At 35.6% G+C, this 18,425-nt stretch overlaps 1 protein-coding gene across 6 annotated transcripts in view; it reads right to left on the reverse strand.

Moving 5' to 3' along the window:
• Positions 1-18,425, reverse strand: part of KMT2E (lysine methyltransferase 2E (inactive)) — a 56,424-nt gene that overhangs the window by 17,359 nt on the left and 20,640 nt on the right. For all 6 annotated transcript variants that reach the window (XM_021534689.4, XM_021534690.4, XM_021534687.4 and 3 more), the window contains 11 exons: positions 13,923-14,034; positions 13,275-13,504; positions 11,627-11,707; positions 11,396-11,454; positions 7,108-7,280; positions 6,075-6,113; positions 4,253-4,465; positions 2,777-2,907; positions 1,584-1,701; positions 1,324-1,433; positions 233-494 (listed from right to left, as the gene is read on the reverse strand). In XM_021534689.4, coding sequence (XP_021390364.2) covers positions 233-494; positions 1,324-1,433; positions 1,584-1,701; positions 2,777-2,907; positions 4,253-4,465; positions 6,075-6,113; positions 7,108-7,280; positions 11,396-11,454; positions 11,627-11,707; positions 13,275-13,504; positions 13,923-14,034 — 1,528 coding nt within the window. The remainder of the gene's footprint in view (positions 1-232; positions 495-1,323; positions 1,434-1,583; positions 1,702-2,776; positions 2,908-4,252; positions 4,466-6,074; positions 6,114-7,107; positions 7,281-11,395; positions 11,455-11,626; positions 11,708-13,274; positions 13,505-13,922; positions 14,035-18,425) is intronic.

Below are 18,425 nucleotides of genomic sequence, written 5' to 3' on the forward strand. Positions count from 1 at the left end.
TCACAAAGACATTCAGAGGAAAAAGGTCCAACATACCTTTACAACTGAGTATTAAAGAAAACTGAAAATAATACATAAAAATCTAAACAGCTGATCCATCATTCTGACTTTTGATAAATCTCCACATTGCTTTTCAGTTAAAATTGACTAGTTAAAACTCCTTTAGTAGCTATATAAAATGAGAGTATCTGTATTTAAAAGCTTTTATTTCTGAGCATCTTTGTGTCAGTACCTGATTATTAGAAATGGACAGCCTGAGGGGAGAGAGTTTCCTCTGTTTATTATCTGCAATTTTCATTTTGGTGGCTGCTCCTTCACAATCCAATGTGATGTTCTGATTTTGAGTCTCCTTTTCTCTTGTAACATCTTTCTCTTTCTTCCCTTTTTTCCTTCTAGTTTCATATCCAGTATTGATGTTTTCTGTAGGCTCGGAACGTCTGAGAACTGGACACTCAGGATTTTCTTTGAGGCAAGCACAATCCACTTTGTATTTACTGCAAGTAATAAAATGCAAGAAGGCATATTTGATTAGGTTGTACAGCAATGAAACCCTTCAATACTAAATCACTGATATTTCACATTAAACATCTGCTATAATGCAAACCAACCATGTTAAAATGCAGGTGACTCAAAATTTCACCACAATATACAACAGTACTATAAATCAAAAAACCTTATCTACTGGTTAATTCTTTAGCTCTGCCACACAGAATTCTTTTAAATTCAAGGTTAGTATTCTGCCTGAAGGACAAAAGACAACTAAAACCTGAGTATAATTCTAGGTGGAAATATAATCAACACAAAATGCATGAAGTCAGAGAGTTCATTTTATACGCAAAGATGGCAGACACAATTTACAGCATGAGCACACCAAACTCACTTTGCACAATTTTAAGCTCCTCTTGAATACACAGGAAATTCAAACTTGTTTAACTGAAACAGGCTGTCAGGTACTAAACACAACTACTATGTATTTTTAGAAGGAGTATGTCTACAACTCTCAACAGCGCCCAGTATCTGGAGATAGTCTGAACCCATGCTGATTACCACACGAGCTCTGTGGTCATACACAGTTCAGGTCAAGTAGCAAAGGCATTCTGCACACCACTGCACCCAAACTGGCTTAAGAGCAGGGCACAGAAACAGTAATAAAAATACACCACTGCCCACGCACACATTGTTCATTGTAATACAATGCTTAAGGAGCCTTGTGTTATTAAAACATGCAAGAAAGTAAATTATATAAAACCAAAGTAATTCTGAATTGCAAAGTAACTTAATGAGCATTAAATATATTTTAGAACAGCATTCTCAAATACTTACCAATTTCCATAATCAAAATCAAATGCTATGGTAATCTCTGCTCCCTTTGGAATGTTATGGATGGAGTAAATATAAAGATGAATTGTTCCATCTTCAATTACATGCCTCACCTATAGTCAAGAGAATGTTGTTATATTATCATGAATTCCTTTCAAGTTCTTGTATTAAAATTGTAGGGATTGCTCAAATTATCAGGAATCTCAAGGAAAAGGAGATTCCTAAATAAATAAAACCTAGTTTAACTTTCCAAATGTGCTCACCTCTGCATTTGGTGTACACGAACGCCTGATAAACCGAGCTTCATTTCCAAAAGTCCTGGCATCAACACACATTTCTAGCCCATGGAATTTGGAGTAAAACAAAACAAATGGGTATGGCCTGAAAAACACACAAGAAAACCGGGAAATTTGTCACATTTGAAGATGCTAAACAGTGCTTATTCTCCTTACTGGTCAGCTTTGTAACATGATGACTAGCACAATATACCAATTTTGGAGGTTAATCTAAGAATGGCATGCTTATATTTAAGTTTCATGATTTTAGCATGTACATTCCCCACATATATTCTCAGAATACCTCAAGATGGAGTTACAGCCCCATATGATAGACATAGGATCTACATGGAGAACATTAACACAGCAAGCACTAGACATGGAAGACACACAGAAGTTTTTCAAATTTCTTAAACTTTGTTCATAACAGACCCCAAAATGAAACTCAGAAATTTATATATCACATAGAATAATTTTTAAAGGAAATAAGACCACCACATCCCTGCCTAACACCTGCAGCATCACTAGCACCAACCCTCCTGAAGGAAAGGGACCTCCAAATACTTTGTGAAGTCATGCTTTAAGTTCTGCTATTCCAAGTACCAAGGAACCAACCCTTCTGTCTTGACTGAGCAAAAGCTGGGTGCTCTATCTCCTCCAACAGGCCTTCTGTAAATTCCCAGGTAGGTGTGCTCATGCAGTTAGTGGCAGCATCAAAACCAATCCACAGGAAGAAGGAAGCAGTCACACACAGCTCAGTAAACTAACACTGGCAGTAAAACACAGGCCCCAAGCTAAGCTGCGTCCAGTTTCATTCTCAGCCTCATGAACTTAAAATCCATTTCTCTCACAGAAGATAAAGCCTTCACCATTAATATATTAATTACTTTAGGATAGCAGAAACTGTCTATTTCCTGGTTTAAGGTGCACAACTACCCAACTGAGCATGCAGGAATCCTGTAATGAGGGATGAACAAAAAAGAGAAAACTAGCTCCTGAAAAAATCTGTAAGGATATCCAGAAGAGAAAGGGACAGAAAAGGTTCCAGCTGTCACTACTTTTAATCAGACAAAGTAAAATACAAGACACTGTTGGTAACTTAGATCCACTTGTACTTGAAGCAACAGTTTGCAAACACCATTTTAACAATTACTTTATTGAAACATTAAGAATGAACAAACCTTTTAAAGAAATATCCATTAGCTTCAAATTGTTCTCTCAGCATGAACTTTCCTCTGTATTCAATAATAAGTGCATCAGGAGGTAAATCTTTGGCAGCCTTTAAAATTTTCTTGTTTTTTTGCACATAACTCTGTAAAGACATAGATTCATTTATGAATTTTCACTTTCTACCATTTTTCCATTATTATTAATAGCAGACTTTTGCAACTATTAAACAATTTTATATGAACTAAAAAACCACCTTCTTTTAGTAATTAAACTTCCAGACTGAATTGACCAAGCTGTCCTGCTCACCTAGCACTAGTTATCTATTTAGATACAAGGAATGCTAGTCCTAGCTCTCCAGGACATGGCTGAAAACCAATATATTAATGCTCTTACAAATCAAGTACTACAGCCTTTAGTGTACTTAACTCTCACCATGACTAGCATGAATTGCTGCATTGTTTTACACAACTATTTCAAAAACAAAACATGCAGACATAAAACAATATTCAAAGAAAAAGCAGAACAGGGAAATAACATAATAATTGGAAAAAAAATAATCCTGACAGAATTTCCAAATTAATTTTCTTATCTTTAGGTGGAAGGATGGCTTTAATTAAAAACCAATACATACCCTGGCTATTAGTGAACTCACACCTCTCATAACTGTCATCACCAATGAAAAAGGAAGTAGCCTCTATGTAGGCAAAAGGCTCTGTAAGTAGGGATATTCCTCTAAGGAGGGTGTCCCATATGCCATGATGGTCTTTGAGAAAAAGAAGCAAAGATGCTTCTATTAATCTGCTACAGTAACTACTCCTCAAGATTTCCTGCTACAAAATGCTAAGTTTTTTACACGGCTCTGATTTTAAGCCTGTAACTGATAAGTTACTGATAAATAAGGCTAGAAAAAGGCATTGCACAATTCTTCATGAACTAGAAACTACAGGATCATGAGTTAAAAAAGAATCAGTATCAGAAATACCACCCATGAACATCCAGAACACTTACCACACATTAAGAAAAATATAGGCATTGAATATCTTAATATACATAGTAGGGGAAAAAAAAAAAATTCTGTTTCAATGGTTCTTTCTACTCCAACCACTCCAGGTATCCCTCAGAGAGAAACAGCAGCAAAGTTGACTAAAGATGACTCTGTGTCAAGAGACAGTCTAAGGGCAACCCAACGTTCAGGCTGAGACTAACATTTTAGCTACATTTCAGGATAAATTATATGCAAATGTAAACATAACTGAGGTGGTACAGAATGTACAAAAATCTGAAAAATATGTTAAAATTCTGATGCTCAAATATGGTGAGACAAGGAACAGAAAGTGAATGTGAAGTCCCTTTTTTGTGTTTTTTTCCTGTGAGGTTTTTTGTTTTCTTTTGGTTTGGGTTTTTTTGGTTGGCTGGGGTTTTTTTAAGGCATCTAATGTATGGCACAAACACAGCATGTAGTAACACAACAAGGCACAGCTTATTACCTCTACCGGAGGTTTGAAAATCAGATTGCTGGTGCTGACTTCTTTTTTGTCATTTCCATTGCCTAATCTGAGAGCTATTTTTTGTGCCTCCCTCTGGACACCTTCACTGTATTGGTTATTATTTGCTTCCTCATAACGATCCATCCATGCCTTGATTTTAGTTTCCCATCCAAAGTTCGAACTGTCAGTAGGATCAATCTCTGGAGCTGAGCCCTAAAAATTGAAGTAAGTGACCAGATATTAGAAGGCAAGATATTAAAATAAAAATTCTACAACAAGACACAAAATGATGGGCAAAGGTATGCCACTGATTTATGGATTGGGTTTTTTAGCAAGTCTGGTATAAAACTTTGTACTACTTAAAAACATTTGAATTAAATACAATCCATTATGAATATACATTTGTCCTTTCAAGAATTTTATTACTGAGTAAGTATCACCCAAGTTCAGGAACACCTTCCCTCCTCAAAAGTGATTCCTGCTCTTAGTGGGATGAGAATGGAGAGTGACATTGTTTCCTCCCACAACTGCACTGCATCATGAATCTAAGTGCAGGAGTTGGAGGGCCAGATCTCCCTGCCCACTCAACTTTTGTGAACATATGCAAATATAGAGAACTCCAGCTTTTATCCTGTAATACAGACTTGATTTTCCCCTTTCAACCTCAAAGATCATTCTGTATCTTTTCTTCTGCTGCATAACTTACTAAACATAACTAATTGTACACCTGCTACATTAAGGTTGCGACTCTAATGTTATAGGCTTTACACATAAAATTTTTCTCTCCTTATCTGCTCCTCACTATACAATTTCCTTCTGCAGTGCTTCAGATCCTTTCACTTTTAAAGAAAGTGCCATTGTACCTCCAGACCTCACAAGCAGCAGCCAGGCTGCAGCCAACCAAAGCTCCTTATGGACAGCAGCAGCCAGCCAACGCTCCCTTTTCTATCCACCTGAGCAGAGACACTATTAAACATTAATAAAACACAAGTAGTTCAGCAATTCAATTTACCTGGTTACATTTCTTTTGTCCATGAAGAAAACCATACACACAAACAGCATTTCAAAGGTGTAATGCTAAGACAACCATGAAAAATCAATGGAACCTTACAAGCACCATATTAAGAAACCCCCACAAAATGTAGAGATTTTTCCTCCCCAATTCTATCTTCACTGTTCCCAAGGCACATCTTACACATCTGAGGCATAAAGTGCATCCCACTTGCTTTTATATATTCCAAGCATGAATGAACTACAGAAATATCTAGTTCTCACATCATGCATTTTTATGTCACAGAAAATTTAAAAGATTGCTGTAACATTTAAATCTTACAAAGCAGACATCCCAATACAATTCCCTCACAGACTATGCCAGTACCAGTGAATAAAATCCTGCTAGATATACAGGAGTCTCACCAGGTGTAGATGGGAGGTTTGACAGAGCACAATCACTAACTTAGCTTTCAAATTCAATATAGTTATTTCACTATTTCACTGCTGAACAATTATGAAAAGCTGGAGCCACTAAAGTCAAATGAGTGTTCACTCAATTTTACTCCCTTGCATAGCATACATGAGCCCAAATTAATCCACTGGCTCTTGAAATAAAAATTTGCACTAATTATTTCAGTTAATTTTGCAGGACAAAGATGTAGTGCTCATACCTTAATTAAAAAGCACTGTGATGCATACATAATATATTAGTTACCAAGAAGAGAATATTGTAGTTCTTATAGTATAGCCCCAATTATACTCTTGATGCGTACTATTTCAGTAATGCACAGTTAAAGTCTGAAACAAAACCCAAACAAAATCACATTACCTTTACTCTTGAAGATTTCCTCGATCCTTCTCGAAATGCCTGGAATAAAATTAAGATATTCATATTCACTGGAGGAAACACAAAATCTCTTAAGGAATTGAAAACCTATTAATGAATTAACAAACATGAAAGATGTAAACAACAGAACAAAGTCTGCAGAAATCTCAAGAAGGTAGGAGGTTACATTTCACAAAATGTATTTTAAAAACCATTCACCATTCCTACCCAAGTGCACAGCAATCAGGTACTGCTACCTTTGTCTCACGTTACAACTTGATGCTCCACAATTTCAGAATCCAAGCCAAAATATCAGAAGTAACAGAAGAATACATAGCAATACATTTGTATTGAGAATTACTTAATCAAAAGTAAACATTTTACTAGAGACTTCCAAAAAGACATCAATAACTTACTCCGACTTTGAAGCTTTAAAGGACAAAATTTGCATCCAAGCTAAGGAAATTAACTATGAAAAGCACTTGTTTAGGAAGTTCCATGTACTTTACTTCTTCACAAATGTTTTGCCTTCACATATTATATATCTGTAGCTAAACAGCATAATGTCAGTATTTTTTTACTCTCCTTAGTTTAGCAGCTAGCTTTCTGACAGCACACTTCAACATAATTTCTACTCAAATAAATGGAGTCACATCAGGACAACTGATAGCAAACAATTCTGTACTTAAAACCACCAGAAATAAAGACTTCCAAGGAATTCTTCTTCGGGTAACCCAAAGCCTGTTCTGCACCACCTCTAACTATTTCAAATGGTCCAGTAAATGCAATTCCTGTGGTGAGATTCTGCCTCAATTATAAAACTGAACATACCCAGACAGGACATATTAACTTGAAATAAGGAGGAGTCATGGGGGTCAGGCACCCAGGAAGACTATTATTTACTACAGAGTAATAGATTTCAAAGTAAAACCAGGTAGGAAAATAGCCTGATTTTTAATTCAGTGTCTCTTGGTAAGAAATGTCACATAGCTATAATTTATAACACAAAGTAATATGAGAAATTACATTCACTTACTTTTTTACATTTTGCTATGTTCTGTTCTTTCTCTCCGCTTTTTTTCCTCTTCTTATCATTGACTTTTGTAACTCTTGTAGCAGTTAAAGTAATTGTTGTTGGTGTGTGTTGATAAGCCGTATACAGTTCCACAGGAACTTCATCACCACTCTCTGTTGCACTGGTGTCCCCATCTTTAAAACAAAGAATATTCTGTAAATAATCAAGTACTGCAGCAAGAACATTCACTAGTTACTCTACATCTGTTTTCAAAACACAAGAATTCATACTGACAAATGCTCCAAGCACTCATATGCAAAATTCACCAACAGTTGCAACAGCATGAAAATGAACGACCAATGAGAAACTAGTAATTAAGACAGGTTTGTAATGCAAGGTAAGAAAAAGGTACCAGATTAAATTCCATTATTTGAAATGAATTAACAACCATATTCCATTTGAAGCAAAATTAGAATCAGAATAAAAAAGGTAAAAAAAAAAATCTGTTAACACATTCACTTATATATAGCTTTTGTAAAACGGCATTTGGATTCTTTAATGACTGTATTCTAGAATGAATTAAAATTAATGACTGACCAGAATTTCTTGTGAAGCTCTATTAATTAATCACTTGTAAGTCATAATCAACTATTTCATCTGCAATTTTCACTGCCAAGTGCCTTTTTCAGGGTTAATGTCAATTTAGCCAAAAGCCTTTTGTACTCAATCCCCTAACAGTAACATTTTGCTACTCAGGACCAGAAAAGAGACAATCAGACATAAACTGACAGATACTTTTTCTTTGTGCTGTGCTCTCACAGACCTAAAGGCCAAAGCCTGAAGTTTAGCATACATCAGCATTTATGTCAGACAAACAAATATCCTGATCTGAAACAGGATTACCCTAGTTCTGTCAAGATGAAAGGCTGTGAAGGATGGGAAGGATTGGAAGAGAGATGATGCACACAGATAAGAGACTATTGTTTGCATGTGCTCAATACAGGCTTCTCAGATTTTAGCAGCTTTTCCAAATATTCTGCATTCAGTAATACACTTCACACTAAGCAAAACTTTCTCATATGGCACAGAAGCAGGCTTTACAAATACTTAATATGAAAGCAGAGAAAACATTCCTTCTGCTCTCAGAAGGATGTTGCTTTAATCAGTGCACTGAGCAGTCCTAATTCTTGAAACCTTCTTTACTAAATAAAGAACTCCAGCTACTGGTTACTCTGGATTTTTCCTGCTCACAACATTCCTTAACAGGATTCTTCTGTGCATAGCAAACAATCCCACTTTACCATTTTGGTTATTCCTTTGAACAACTTATCAGGCACCTAATTTTACTTCATAAGCTAGGAACTGATGATGTTTTCTGAATTTGTTAACATCTCTGCTGAGAATACTTTCTGAATGAGCATAAAAAGCACAAGGAAAGAAGAAATGTCTAATCAAAGAATAAATAGCAGAATAACCAGTGCCTGAGAAACAGAAACCCCAGAATACAAACTTAAAATCATCAGTGTCTGCAGTCCATACACTAGTGCCTACAGAATCATGACATCACAGCCACACACCTGTCCCCCTTGCCCCAAACCCCACAAAACACTGTCTTCCTTAGGGAAGCAACATTTTTTTGCTGTCTACATTGTGCTCTAACTTACTGTAAAGAATAATTACCTCAACTGAACATGTAATTACATGGAGTTGTTTTGAGACACTCCTTTCTAACCTACATAACCTGCTTTCACTTTGAAGAGCCTTGGTAAAGCACACTGAAGGGGAGATCTTGAGTTTGCATGTCAGAAGCAAAGACACAAACTCACCAAATTTCAAAAGTTATTGGCCCAGATTCCTTTACCCATACGCAGCAAGTGACCTTGACAGTGTCAATTTCAAGACCAAACAGCTTAAAGCAGCATCCTTGTTTAAGTTATACATCTAGATATTTTATCTTAAAAAAAACCTCCAAAAAAAACAACAAAAAAAACCCCAACCAAAACAGAAAACCCCCAACTAAACCACCAACCAAACCCAAAACATGCAGTATACAACTGAGTGAGTACTGGCTTAACAAAGGTGCTCACTTCACTAAAGCATAGTTGGTAATCCACTGCACATTAAGCTGCACCAGAACTGGACTTTTATACTAGAAAAACAAAATCAACACCACCTCATACAACCACAGGCCCCAGAACAATGGGCTAAAACGTTGCCAGAAAAAAGGATGATGTGGTTACACATAAAAGCTTAACACATGCAATTTTCTATCATGTCAAATGTTCAATTAAAAGCTCTCTTCTTGAAGCAAACCAATCTACTACCTTCTCCCCACTGTTAACCTTCAGATGAAACACACCTAAGCCTCTTGATAAATCTTTACAACAAACATATTTTACTCTAAGGAATTCTCATATCTAAGTGAAAAGCGCTATATACACAGACTTATAAAGAGCATCCAAATTATGCAGTCTTACCTTTTATCAAATACCTGTAAATTACTAATAATTAAGTTAAAAGTAACATTCCGCTTCTATTGAGTATCTAAAACATTGAAGAGATCCACTCAAATTGATAGCACTTTTGCTTTTCCTACACAAAATCATCTGTGAAAATTGCACATTTTACTAATGTTGCACACAGTTTATACCCAAAATCACTAAGTCCAACCAAACTGTATAGCAGTCAATATAAAGTACGTTCACCCAAGCTAAATGGAAATTAAGAGGCGCAAGCACAGACATTCAAGCTGTGTATTATAAATCACAGTAGTCAATACTGCACTTTGATCACATTTTAGATTAAAGAGAACCAGAATTTGCCTTTCTTTTTAACTGTTTCAATACTTTTGCTTTACCATTTAGTATCTCCTTTCCTACTGAATTCATATAACAGATTTAGAACACTGATCATCAAGACTGAGGAGGGTTAAACACTAACTTCAAAGTTAAGATCTCATCAGCTCCTCCTAATGTTTTTAATCTCTCTTCCCTTAAGTTTACAGTAAAATGATCAGATAGTGTGCTTACAAATCCCAAGAGATTATTTAAATAGCTCTAATCATCAACTTCCCCTATTTGTTATGAAAATTCAAGTTTAACCTCACAGTATTATCAGACCGGTCAGTGAACTCATTCACTCCAAATGAGTTATAAATCTACTTGTTCTACTATTTCAATAGAATCAACAAAAATAATTTTAAATTCAAAAAACTTTTACAATTTAGATTTGGTTGACCTAGTAGGTCAACCAAAACCATATAAAATAAGCTTGGTTTTGTTAAAATGAAAACAGACAAAACAAAAATTACTGTGGTTTTGTAAGTAGGTCATTAACGCCTTTAAAGGACTTCAGGCAATTTAGTACCAGACAACTCCAAGTGTCAACTTCACCAAGAACAGTCGGGCCACACACCCCTCAGACTTTCTGAAGCCATATGAAGTGGGCAGCAGGACCATATCTACACGGTAATTTTAAAAGAAATCTTAAAATACACACTCCACTACTTCAGAGACATGATCTGGAAGTAAAATATGTTACATTTAGGAGGACGACCTCCTCCCAGATTACTACTTTTATAATAGAGCTTGAAAGTACCAGCTGTCAACCAAGAATTCTACCACGCTTTGGTAGTGGCTAGACAGAACTCCTGACAAGTTAGGCCAGGTGAGTTTTGAAATCCTGTGAAGTTCAAGAACTACTTGCATAAAACAGGTACTTGCACTACATGCCACCTTGGTTATCAAAGGCAAAAAGCCCTCAAAACATAGTTATTACCTATGTCATATCAACTTGGTTTACCAACTTTTCCCATTGTCCAAGAAAACCCAGAGCCCTATCAGAACACCCAATCTACATCCAACATATAAGAATTAGGATTTCTTCCTGAAACTTTTTTCCAGAATAAAAGTAGCCTAAGAAACTGTTTCCCATTCCAAAAGAAGAAACTTAAAGCTCTTCCATCTTATTTTCAGCCCCTAAGTCAAAGGAGTTATAGTTACTATAAAAGCAACACTGCTTATTAAGAAACTTGAACACTTCAACAAATGGAATTATTCCACACCGATATAAAGAAACCACGATGCTGAAAACCATTAATAAAACAAATTGGAGCTACAACAATTCTGATATGATGCTATCTTATTATCTTGGTAACAATGCAGTCAAGTAAAAGGCACTGATCTACTGAACTTTATATGCTGAAGACTCTCAAAACTGTGGGAACCACATATGCGCTCTGAAGTCTGTATATGTAATTTATACTTATTTTATCAACTTTACTAAGAATAGAGCTTTAAATTTTACTCACCTGACATATTTTCCCGTTTCCTTCGTTGCAACAGCACTGCTCGTTCTTTATCTAAACTCCTGAAATTAGAAAATAAATCAGTGCATTTAAGTATTAAAACAGACCTCTGACATTTCCCATTGACTATTACAGAATAAACAGTAAAGTCACAAATGTTCAGATACTTAGAAAAATACCAGTTGTGCACTGTTCCATTCTGTTTTAGAGCTCAAAAGCAACAAAACTACTCACCTGGGTTGGCAACGTTCACACAGATATATGTCAGGAATATGCTGTCTGTCAATCCCCATGCAGTCGATGTGCTGCCAGACACTATGAATACACCAAAACAAAACCTTAACTTTAAAGTACAATTTTAAAAATTGAGTGCACAATACAAAGAGAAAGTAAGCTGTTCTTTTTGGTTTTTTTTTTATTGTCATCTTTACTCAGATTCAATACTGCCCCAATTACTCTTTGCCAACTGACTAATTTTCTCTCTTGGAAATTTTTCTCCAACATCAGAAATAAAATGGTAAATTATCACAGTGGAGAACAAGATTGAGACAAATACCCTCAGCAGCAAGACTTATGTTTTACACAGCAACAAGTGGTTTGGTTTTCAACAAAAGGATTCGATTCCCTTTTAGAAATGGGTACCTAAAATATTTCTATATAGAGAAATATACACTAAGATACAGTTTGATTTCCTTACCTATTTTAAGAGAAATGTTAGTATATTTTTATATACCCTGTTACAAACTGGTAGTTCTGTTGCACAGCACAGAGAGAGCTTTAGCTGTTTCCCAGAGTCAGGGAATGCAAGAGACTGCTTGCTTGACTGAAGGCTAACCTAAAACACTACTTTACACTCAGCCCTACACTGTTAGAAGGATAAGGGAAACAAAAATAGTTACCTTCCCACTTGGAAAGAGTTGGGTAAATTCACAACTCCTCATAGACAATCTCTTCTTCAAAGGAAAAAGACTCTACCTAACTGGTGACTACCTACAACTTCACTGCTGGAAGAGCATCTTAATACATTTCAAAATAATGAGCAAGATTATCAGAATTAAGGACCAACAGAAATTACTAACAAGCTTGTTATGTAAATAAACAGAATAATGGAGCCCAAGTTAATATTTTAATTAGCTATAACTATTATTTTATAAATACACAAAGATCTAACAAATCCAGCAGTATTCATTAACCAAATGTTAAACAACAGGCTTATGTTGAATAGAAATACAATATTTGTCTTCTCTTGTTAGGGATATCGGCCCTAAAAATTTCTAATCTTATTTTCCAATTCCAAGTATTCATCAGCAGTCTCTTGTTATACTGTGATCAAGTAGGTGCTTAAACATAAACTTGGAAGTCTAAACATTTAACTTCAGCTTTTTCATTAAGAATCTAGGTTAGTCTTTTCATACTTTTAACTGAAACTTTTGAAAAACGACAAGTAATCAGAAAGATCTTTCACAGAGAAACCAATATTCAAGAAGTTTCTGTCACGTTATTTTGCATCCTTCAAGTTCTTTGATTTACATGTACATAATTCACCAAGATGCTCTATTACTTACACATTAAGTAATACCTAGATCTTAATTTTCTCCTGTTAACAAATAACAGACATCCTTTTTAGAAGGGAAAAAGGTATATCCTTATTAAGCAGCAAAGGCATGACCAAATTAATGAGCTGTCAAGACTGACCGTAATTAAATGATAAAATAATCACTGGCCTTAACTATGTTGCCTATAAGAAAAACACACAACCTTCAAGCACTTTTTTGATGGAAGGAAATTTCTTGTGACTCATTGTAATTAAAACACCATTTAGTTACATTTGCTATCAGTGCAGCCTTAAGTAATTTTTACTTTTTATTTCAATATGCATTACCTGCATTTGTCACAACAGATCATATATCCATCATCATGTGTAAAGCCACAAATGCATCTGGTAATATCTGTTCCATAGCTTCCATCCTCTGATGTACTGATGGTAGTAGCACTGGAGGTTTCATCAAAGTTGGGAGTGGTAAATATGCCTACTTCATTCTTGCTTATAAGCACTGATGGAGGAGGAGAAGCTGGAGGTGTTGGAGGAGGCCGAGCACCATAGTTATGGTCCTAGAATTTTGTGAAAAGTTGATTAATTGTAAGTGTTAATTGTAAATGCTTGAATAACCACTGATGGTTATTCAAGCCAAAATGTAAGAATTCTTTTTGCAAAGAACTTCAGGCTTCTTACTTTTGTAGTAAAAGGTTATAATTTTATGTTTTTATATCGCAATTTTATACATTTAAAATATTTAAAATAATTTTTATTTTAAAATATTTCATATCTCAATGTAATCTTATTTTATAACTTCTCAACTATGTTGTACATTTAAGTGCACTATATTCTGCTTCTGACAGGCCATTTATTATCCAACTTACCCAACTCCCAATAAGACACAGAAAGATATGCATGAATCAGTTTTTCCAGATAAGAACAGAAGATTTTTACATAATTTATTTTGTACAGAATACTTGGCACAAAACTTACTGCATAGGGCAAACCAATGTAACTGTGTGAATGCGAGCCGCTGGTATACAACTGGTGTGGATAACTGTTCGATTTTTCAACTACCACAGGGCTAGCTTCTACAGATTCTGGTCTGCAAGGCAAAAGACAGATGAAGAACAAATGCAATTACTATGTAATTTGTATTAATAAACTGGAGGTACTTGCCGCACAACTTCTAATTAATTCCCTGCTGATTCTGTTTAAATCAGCATATGAGGGCAGCAACAAACTTGCAACCCCCAGCAGCCCCGTCATTGAGCAGTAAGAGAAGCTGCCACAAGGAATTCTGCCCAAGGACTGATGCTGCATTCCCGGGACTCCACAGCCAGAGCCCCGCAGCGACACACAGCGGCAGTGGCGGGGCACCGCCCGCACCGACGGCTCCTACAAGCAGAACTCCCAACTAGGGCAACTCATCCGAACAAGGCAGTTCCTACTGATTTATTCTTAAATAGAAAGAAAAAGGTAGTACAGTTTGCAAGACAAGGTTTTGTATCAAAGGCAGTGCCTTCTTCAATATACAAACTATGGTTTATATGCAATAAACCACAATGCAAAATAAGAAAAATAAAGGAATACTAGGACAGGAGTATCTATTTGAGCACAAAAAAATTACATCTTCACAGCCTTTCTCGAGCAATTGTTCATGTGTGCATGACTGAGATAACTTGAAGTTTTTTCTTTGCACCATATGACTTAACACTATGACAAATGGATCCAGGTTACTAAAGTGTTTTTTTTTTTTTTTAAAAAAAAAAGCACCACAAAATATCAACATTTAAAATTGAATTGGACTTGAGTCACATTACAAATCAGGTCTCATTCAGTTTTCTCATTTTTATTTGTGTGAACTGTATTTCCTGTCACATATTGTATTAATTCCTTGAGCTGATTTTTAAAATAAACTTGGTGTTTCTGAATCATATTAAAATAGATACTGATGGGATTTTTTTATTAGACATTAAGATATTTAACAGAGGCTTTTTTGCTATGCCATGAAGCAATACTAGTTTGATTTAAAAGGAGACACCAGAAACCTACTTTTGTTACTTTTTGGAAAAGATATAATTAATTATTAACTTTCTGAACAAACTGCAATATTTTCACATCTCTTTGAAAGTGTCCTACTAATGGGTTTGGTGGCCCATTTCTTCTTATGAGCTTTTTCCCATATGAGATTATTACCCTAATGATAAAATTGTTTAAGAAGAAACTAATTAAAAGCACTTTTGGGGGAGGGCTTTAGTTTCTAGAGTTCAAAGAAAAAAATATTTTTTTAGAAGATTACTGTCTCCAACAGTCATCAACTGCCTTTTTTTGAGAGTGTGAAAAAACACATGAGCACACAAATCACGTGAAGTACTAACATTAAAAATACAACTTCTGACTAGCATGAGACAAACCAAATCTGACAGCACTTGCTCTTCATTACCTCATAAACCCAGAAAAAATCTCATTTACTCTCTTACACTATTTCACAACTTGAAAATACAATTTTATTTGGAGTTTGTTAGAACTAGCTTCTAGAAGTAGCTTAGAACTTTAGTTCATGATTAAAATAAAGACAAAATATTAAAAAACTGTGCCTTTCCAACCAATTTGCTTTTACCTATTTGCCAACACATTTGTGCAGTAATTACACATCTTTTCTGTGCTCCAGTAATCCTTCTGATGACCCAGCCAACTAAAATGCCAGTGAATGAGGCACTAGCTATGCATCCACTATGACTATGTCAGAAATCTCTGGGAACCAGGATGTCTTGACCACTGCATTGCTTCGACTGCTATTCTTCCCCATTTTCCAAATGGGAAAAGCAGTGGCATGGGTACTCTTATCCACTCTGTGTTCAATACTCAACCTAGGTCTTGCTGAAAAATACTCTGTTTTCAGACAGGAAGGCTTAGTAAGGACAGGCAGGAGGATTCTGGTACAATCCATCCAAGATTAATTTAGGAGTGTTTCCTTCATTAAAAGTAAGTATTACTATGACCTAAATACCAGCTACTTAAAACACAGTAACATTCAGTGAAAGATACCAGAATGAAAGTGTCCTAAAAAGAGAAGTTGTGTACTTCATCAACTGACTACAAAAATCAAAAAGATAGTCCAGGTCTCTTTCAAGATTTGAGGCAAGACAATACACCCAACACCCTGCATCTATTTCTTTTTACTCTTACCCTTTATAAATCACTTAAGAGAACAAAATTTAATATTTAGAGGCGTAACAGTGGTGGGAAGCAGAAGGGTAAAGCTTCCAAAAACATTCATTTATCACCAACTGTTTTAGCACTCATAAACCAGATTTCAAGAACAATATTACTAAGAAAAAAGCCCATCTTTACTTGAACAAGGAAAACCAGAAAAATGGTGGGAGAGAAATCAGGTGATGCAGAAAGACAACTATTAAAAAGCGGAGCACAATCAACTTTCAGCAAAACTTTTCCAAATTCTTATCTTATACACTGCTTTCAATTATAAGAGATGCTCACTAGAGCTCTGAATGTAACTGTTACTGTCCCATTTACCCACTGCACTGGCCTGGGTAAGTGACAAAGAAACCAAGAACTATGGGAAGGAGCTCCAAGACCATTCTCTTAGGCTAGAAATTAACCACCATAGGTTCCCTTTACAGTCAACAGAAAAGTGATGCAGATACCATAAAGCAGTACAGAATGAGCTCCATTTTTCCAAAGAGCCACGGACAAAATCAGCTTTGACAAACAGGTTACTGAATTCCTTATCACTCCTGGCTTTGCCAACCAAGTGCATGACCTCAAACAGAAAAGATGCCCCCTATACTCCTGTCTGTTCAAAGGTCAAGCCCTTCTTCTGAAATAGGCATCTCAGAACTGCACAGCTTTGAGAAGAAATGCCTATTGGGAAAATATTTTATTGTACAGATGATTAAAGCATTATATACTACACAACTTAAAAATCAAGTTTTACATTTTTTGGGCTCAAGTACCAGGGCCCAAGCAGCAAGGCACTAATTACTGTACTGCAGACAAACACCCCCTCGTATCACCATTGGCATTCTTACAGAAAGCAAGTTTTCAGGAGGAAAATATGCAAGCATTCACATCTGTGAAAACACTACAAGGCTTTCCTTGCTTGTATTTTTGGACATTAGCCAGTTCTGTCAGAGACTATGGTACTAAGACTATAAGCCCTCTGATCATATCACATTTTTCAGCTTCACCTGGAACAACTGCTGTCTTACTGCATAACTAGAAGATATTTACTGTATTTTTGGTTTTCATTCAAACTGAAATGTTTGTATGACAACATAGTATACATGAAGCTTGATAAAAATGTTGATATTATTTCCTAAATAAACAAACATTACTGTGATAAACTGACCATGGTACTTTGCTAAAATACCATATATACTTGTTAAGTCTTGTGGTCAGCAATTAAAATCTGTGCAAAATGTTCACAGGAAAAAAAAACAAAAAACTCTACATAAAAGTTTTCCACATGCTCTTAGGCTGCAGTTTTTGAAGACATTTCTGTACTTTGAAAACAGAAATATAATATTTTCAAGAATCAGTTAAAAATGCAAAGATACCCATACTTAAAAAAAAGCTTTGAGAGAAGTTTCATTTAGCAAGTGAAACAACTTCGTGTTCTGAGTCATTTCCTACCGTTCATCTCTAAAATGGAAACAAAATATTCTGCATGTTGCCAGCAGATGGCATTAGTGAGAAACTAAAAGCAATACGCGAGCCAGCTAATTTACAAAACCTCACTTTTATAGTTAGTTAACTTGTATTAAGGAAATCAACCCGCAACGATTCAAAGAAAGCCAATTAGTCTTTAAAACTTCATCTCCCCCACTCCACTCCTTTTAAACATGGTTTTGTTTCTGACCATTTAGAAATAAATTTAAAAAAAAAAAAGGAAAAGCAAAGAAAAAAAAAAACCACACACAATATTTTTGACTACTACCCAAAATACAATCAGTTAGAATTTGGGGCCACCACTTATATAAATATGTAGATATTAAAATGAAAAACAAAATCTCCCTAAAATGCTCAGAGACATGGGGTATGCAAGCTTTAGGCTGTGAGCTAAGCATACTATGAGTACTTCCTGAATATGCGTCTGAACTTCAAATGCAACCTCTCAGTAACATCAATCTTCCACAATCCAGTTTGATAGGTCTAATTTTGAAGGAGTTCAGGTTTGGTTTCTGTTTGTACCAGCACACCTGAACAGTATCTAGCTGAAGGCCATCTCAGATAAAAGAATATAATATATTTTGCATGAGAAACAACATTTTCTATTTCAAGACACTTCATCTAACCAAAGACATTTGACAGGCTTCAATACCTAGACAAGAATCAAGGGCTGCTTCTCTACCAGGGAGTGGGTTCTGCTATCTAAGCACCTCATAGCAGGCCCTACAAGTACAGGCTGGCCCGATATTATCTCTGTGTAAGACTAATGTTCTCTTTCTCCTGGATCCTGAACTCAATAGA

The sequence above is a fragment of the Lonchura striata genome, chromosome 1A, assembly GCF_050655825.1.
Source record: "Lonchura striata isolate lonStrDom1 chromosome 1A, ASM5065582v1, whole genome shotgun sequence".
NCBI classification, from domain to species: domain Eukaryota; kingdom Metazoa; phylum Chordata; class Aves; order Passeriformes; family Estrildidae; genus Lonchura; species Lonchura striata.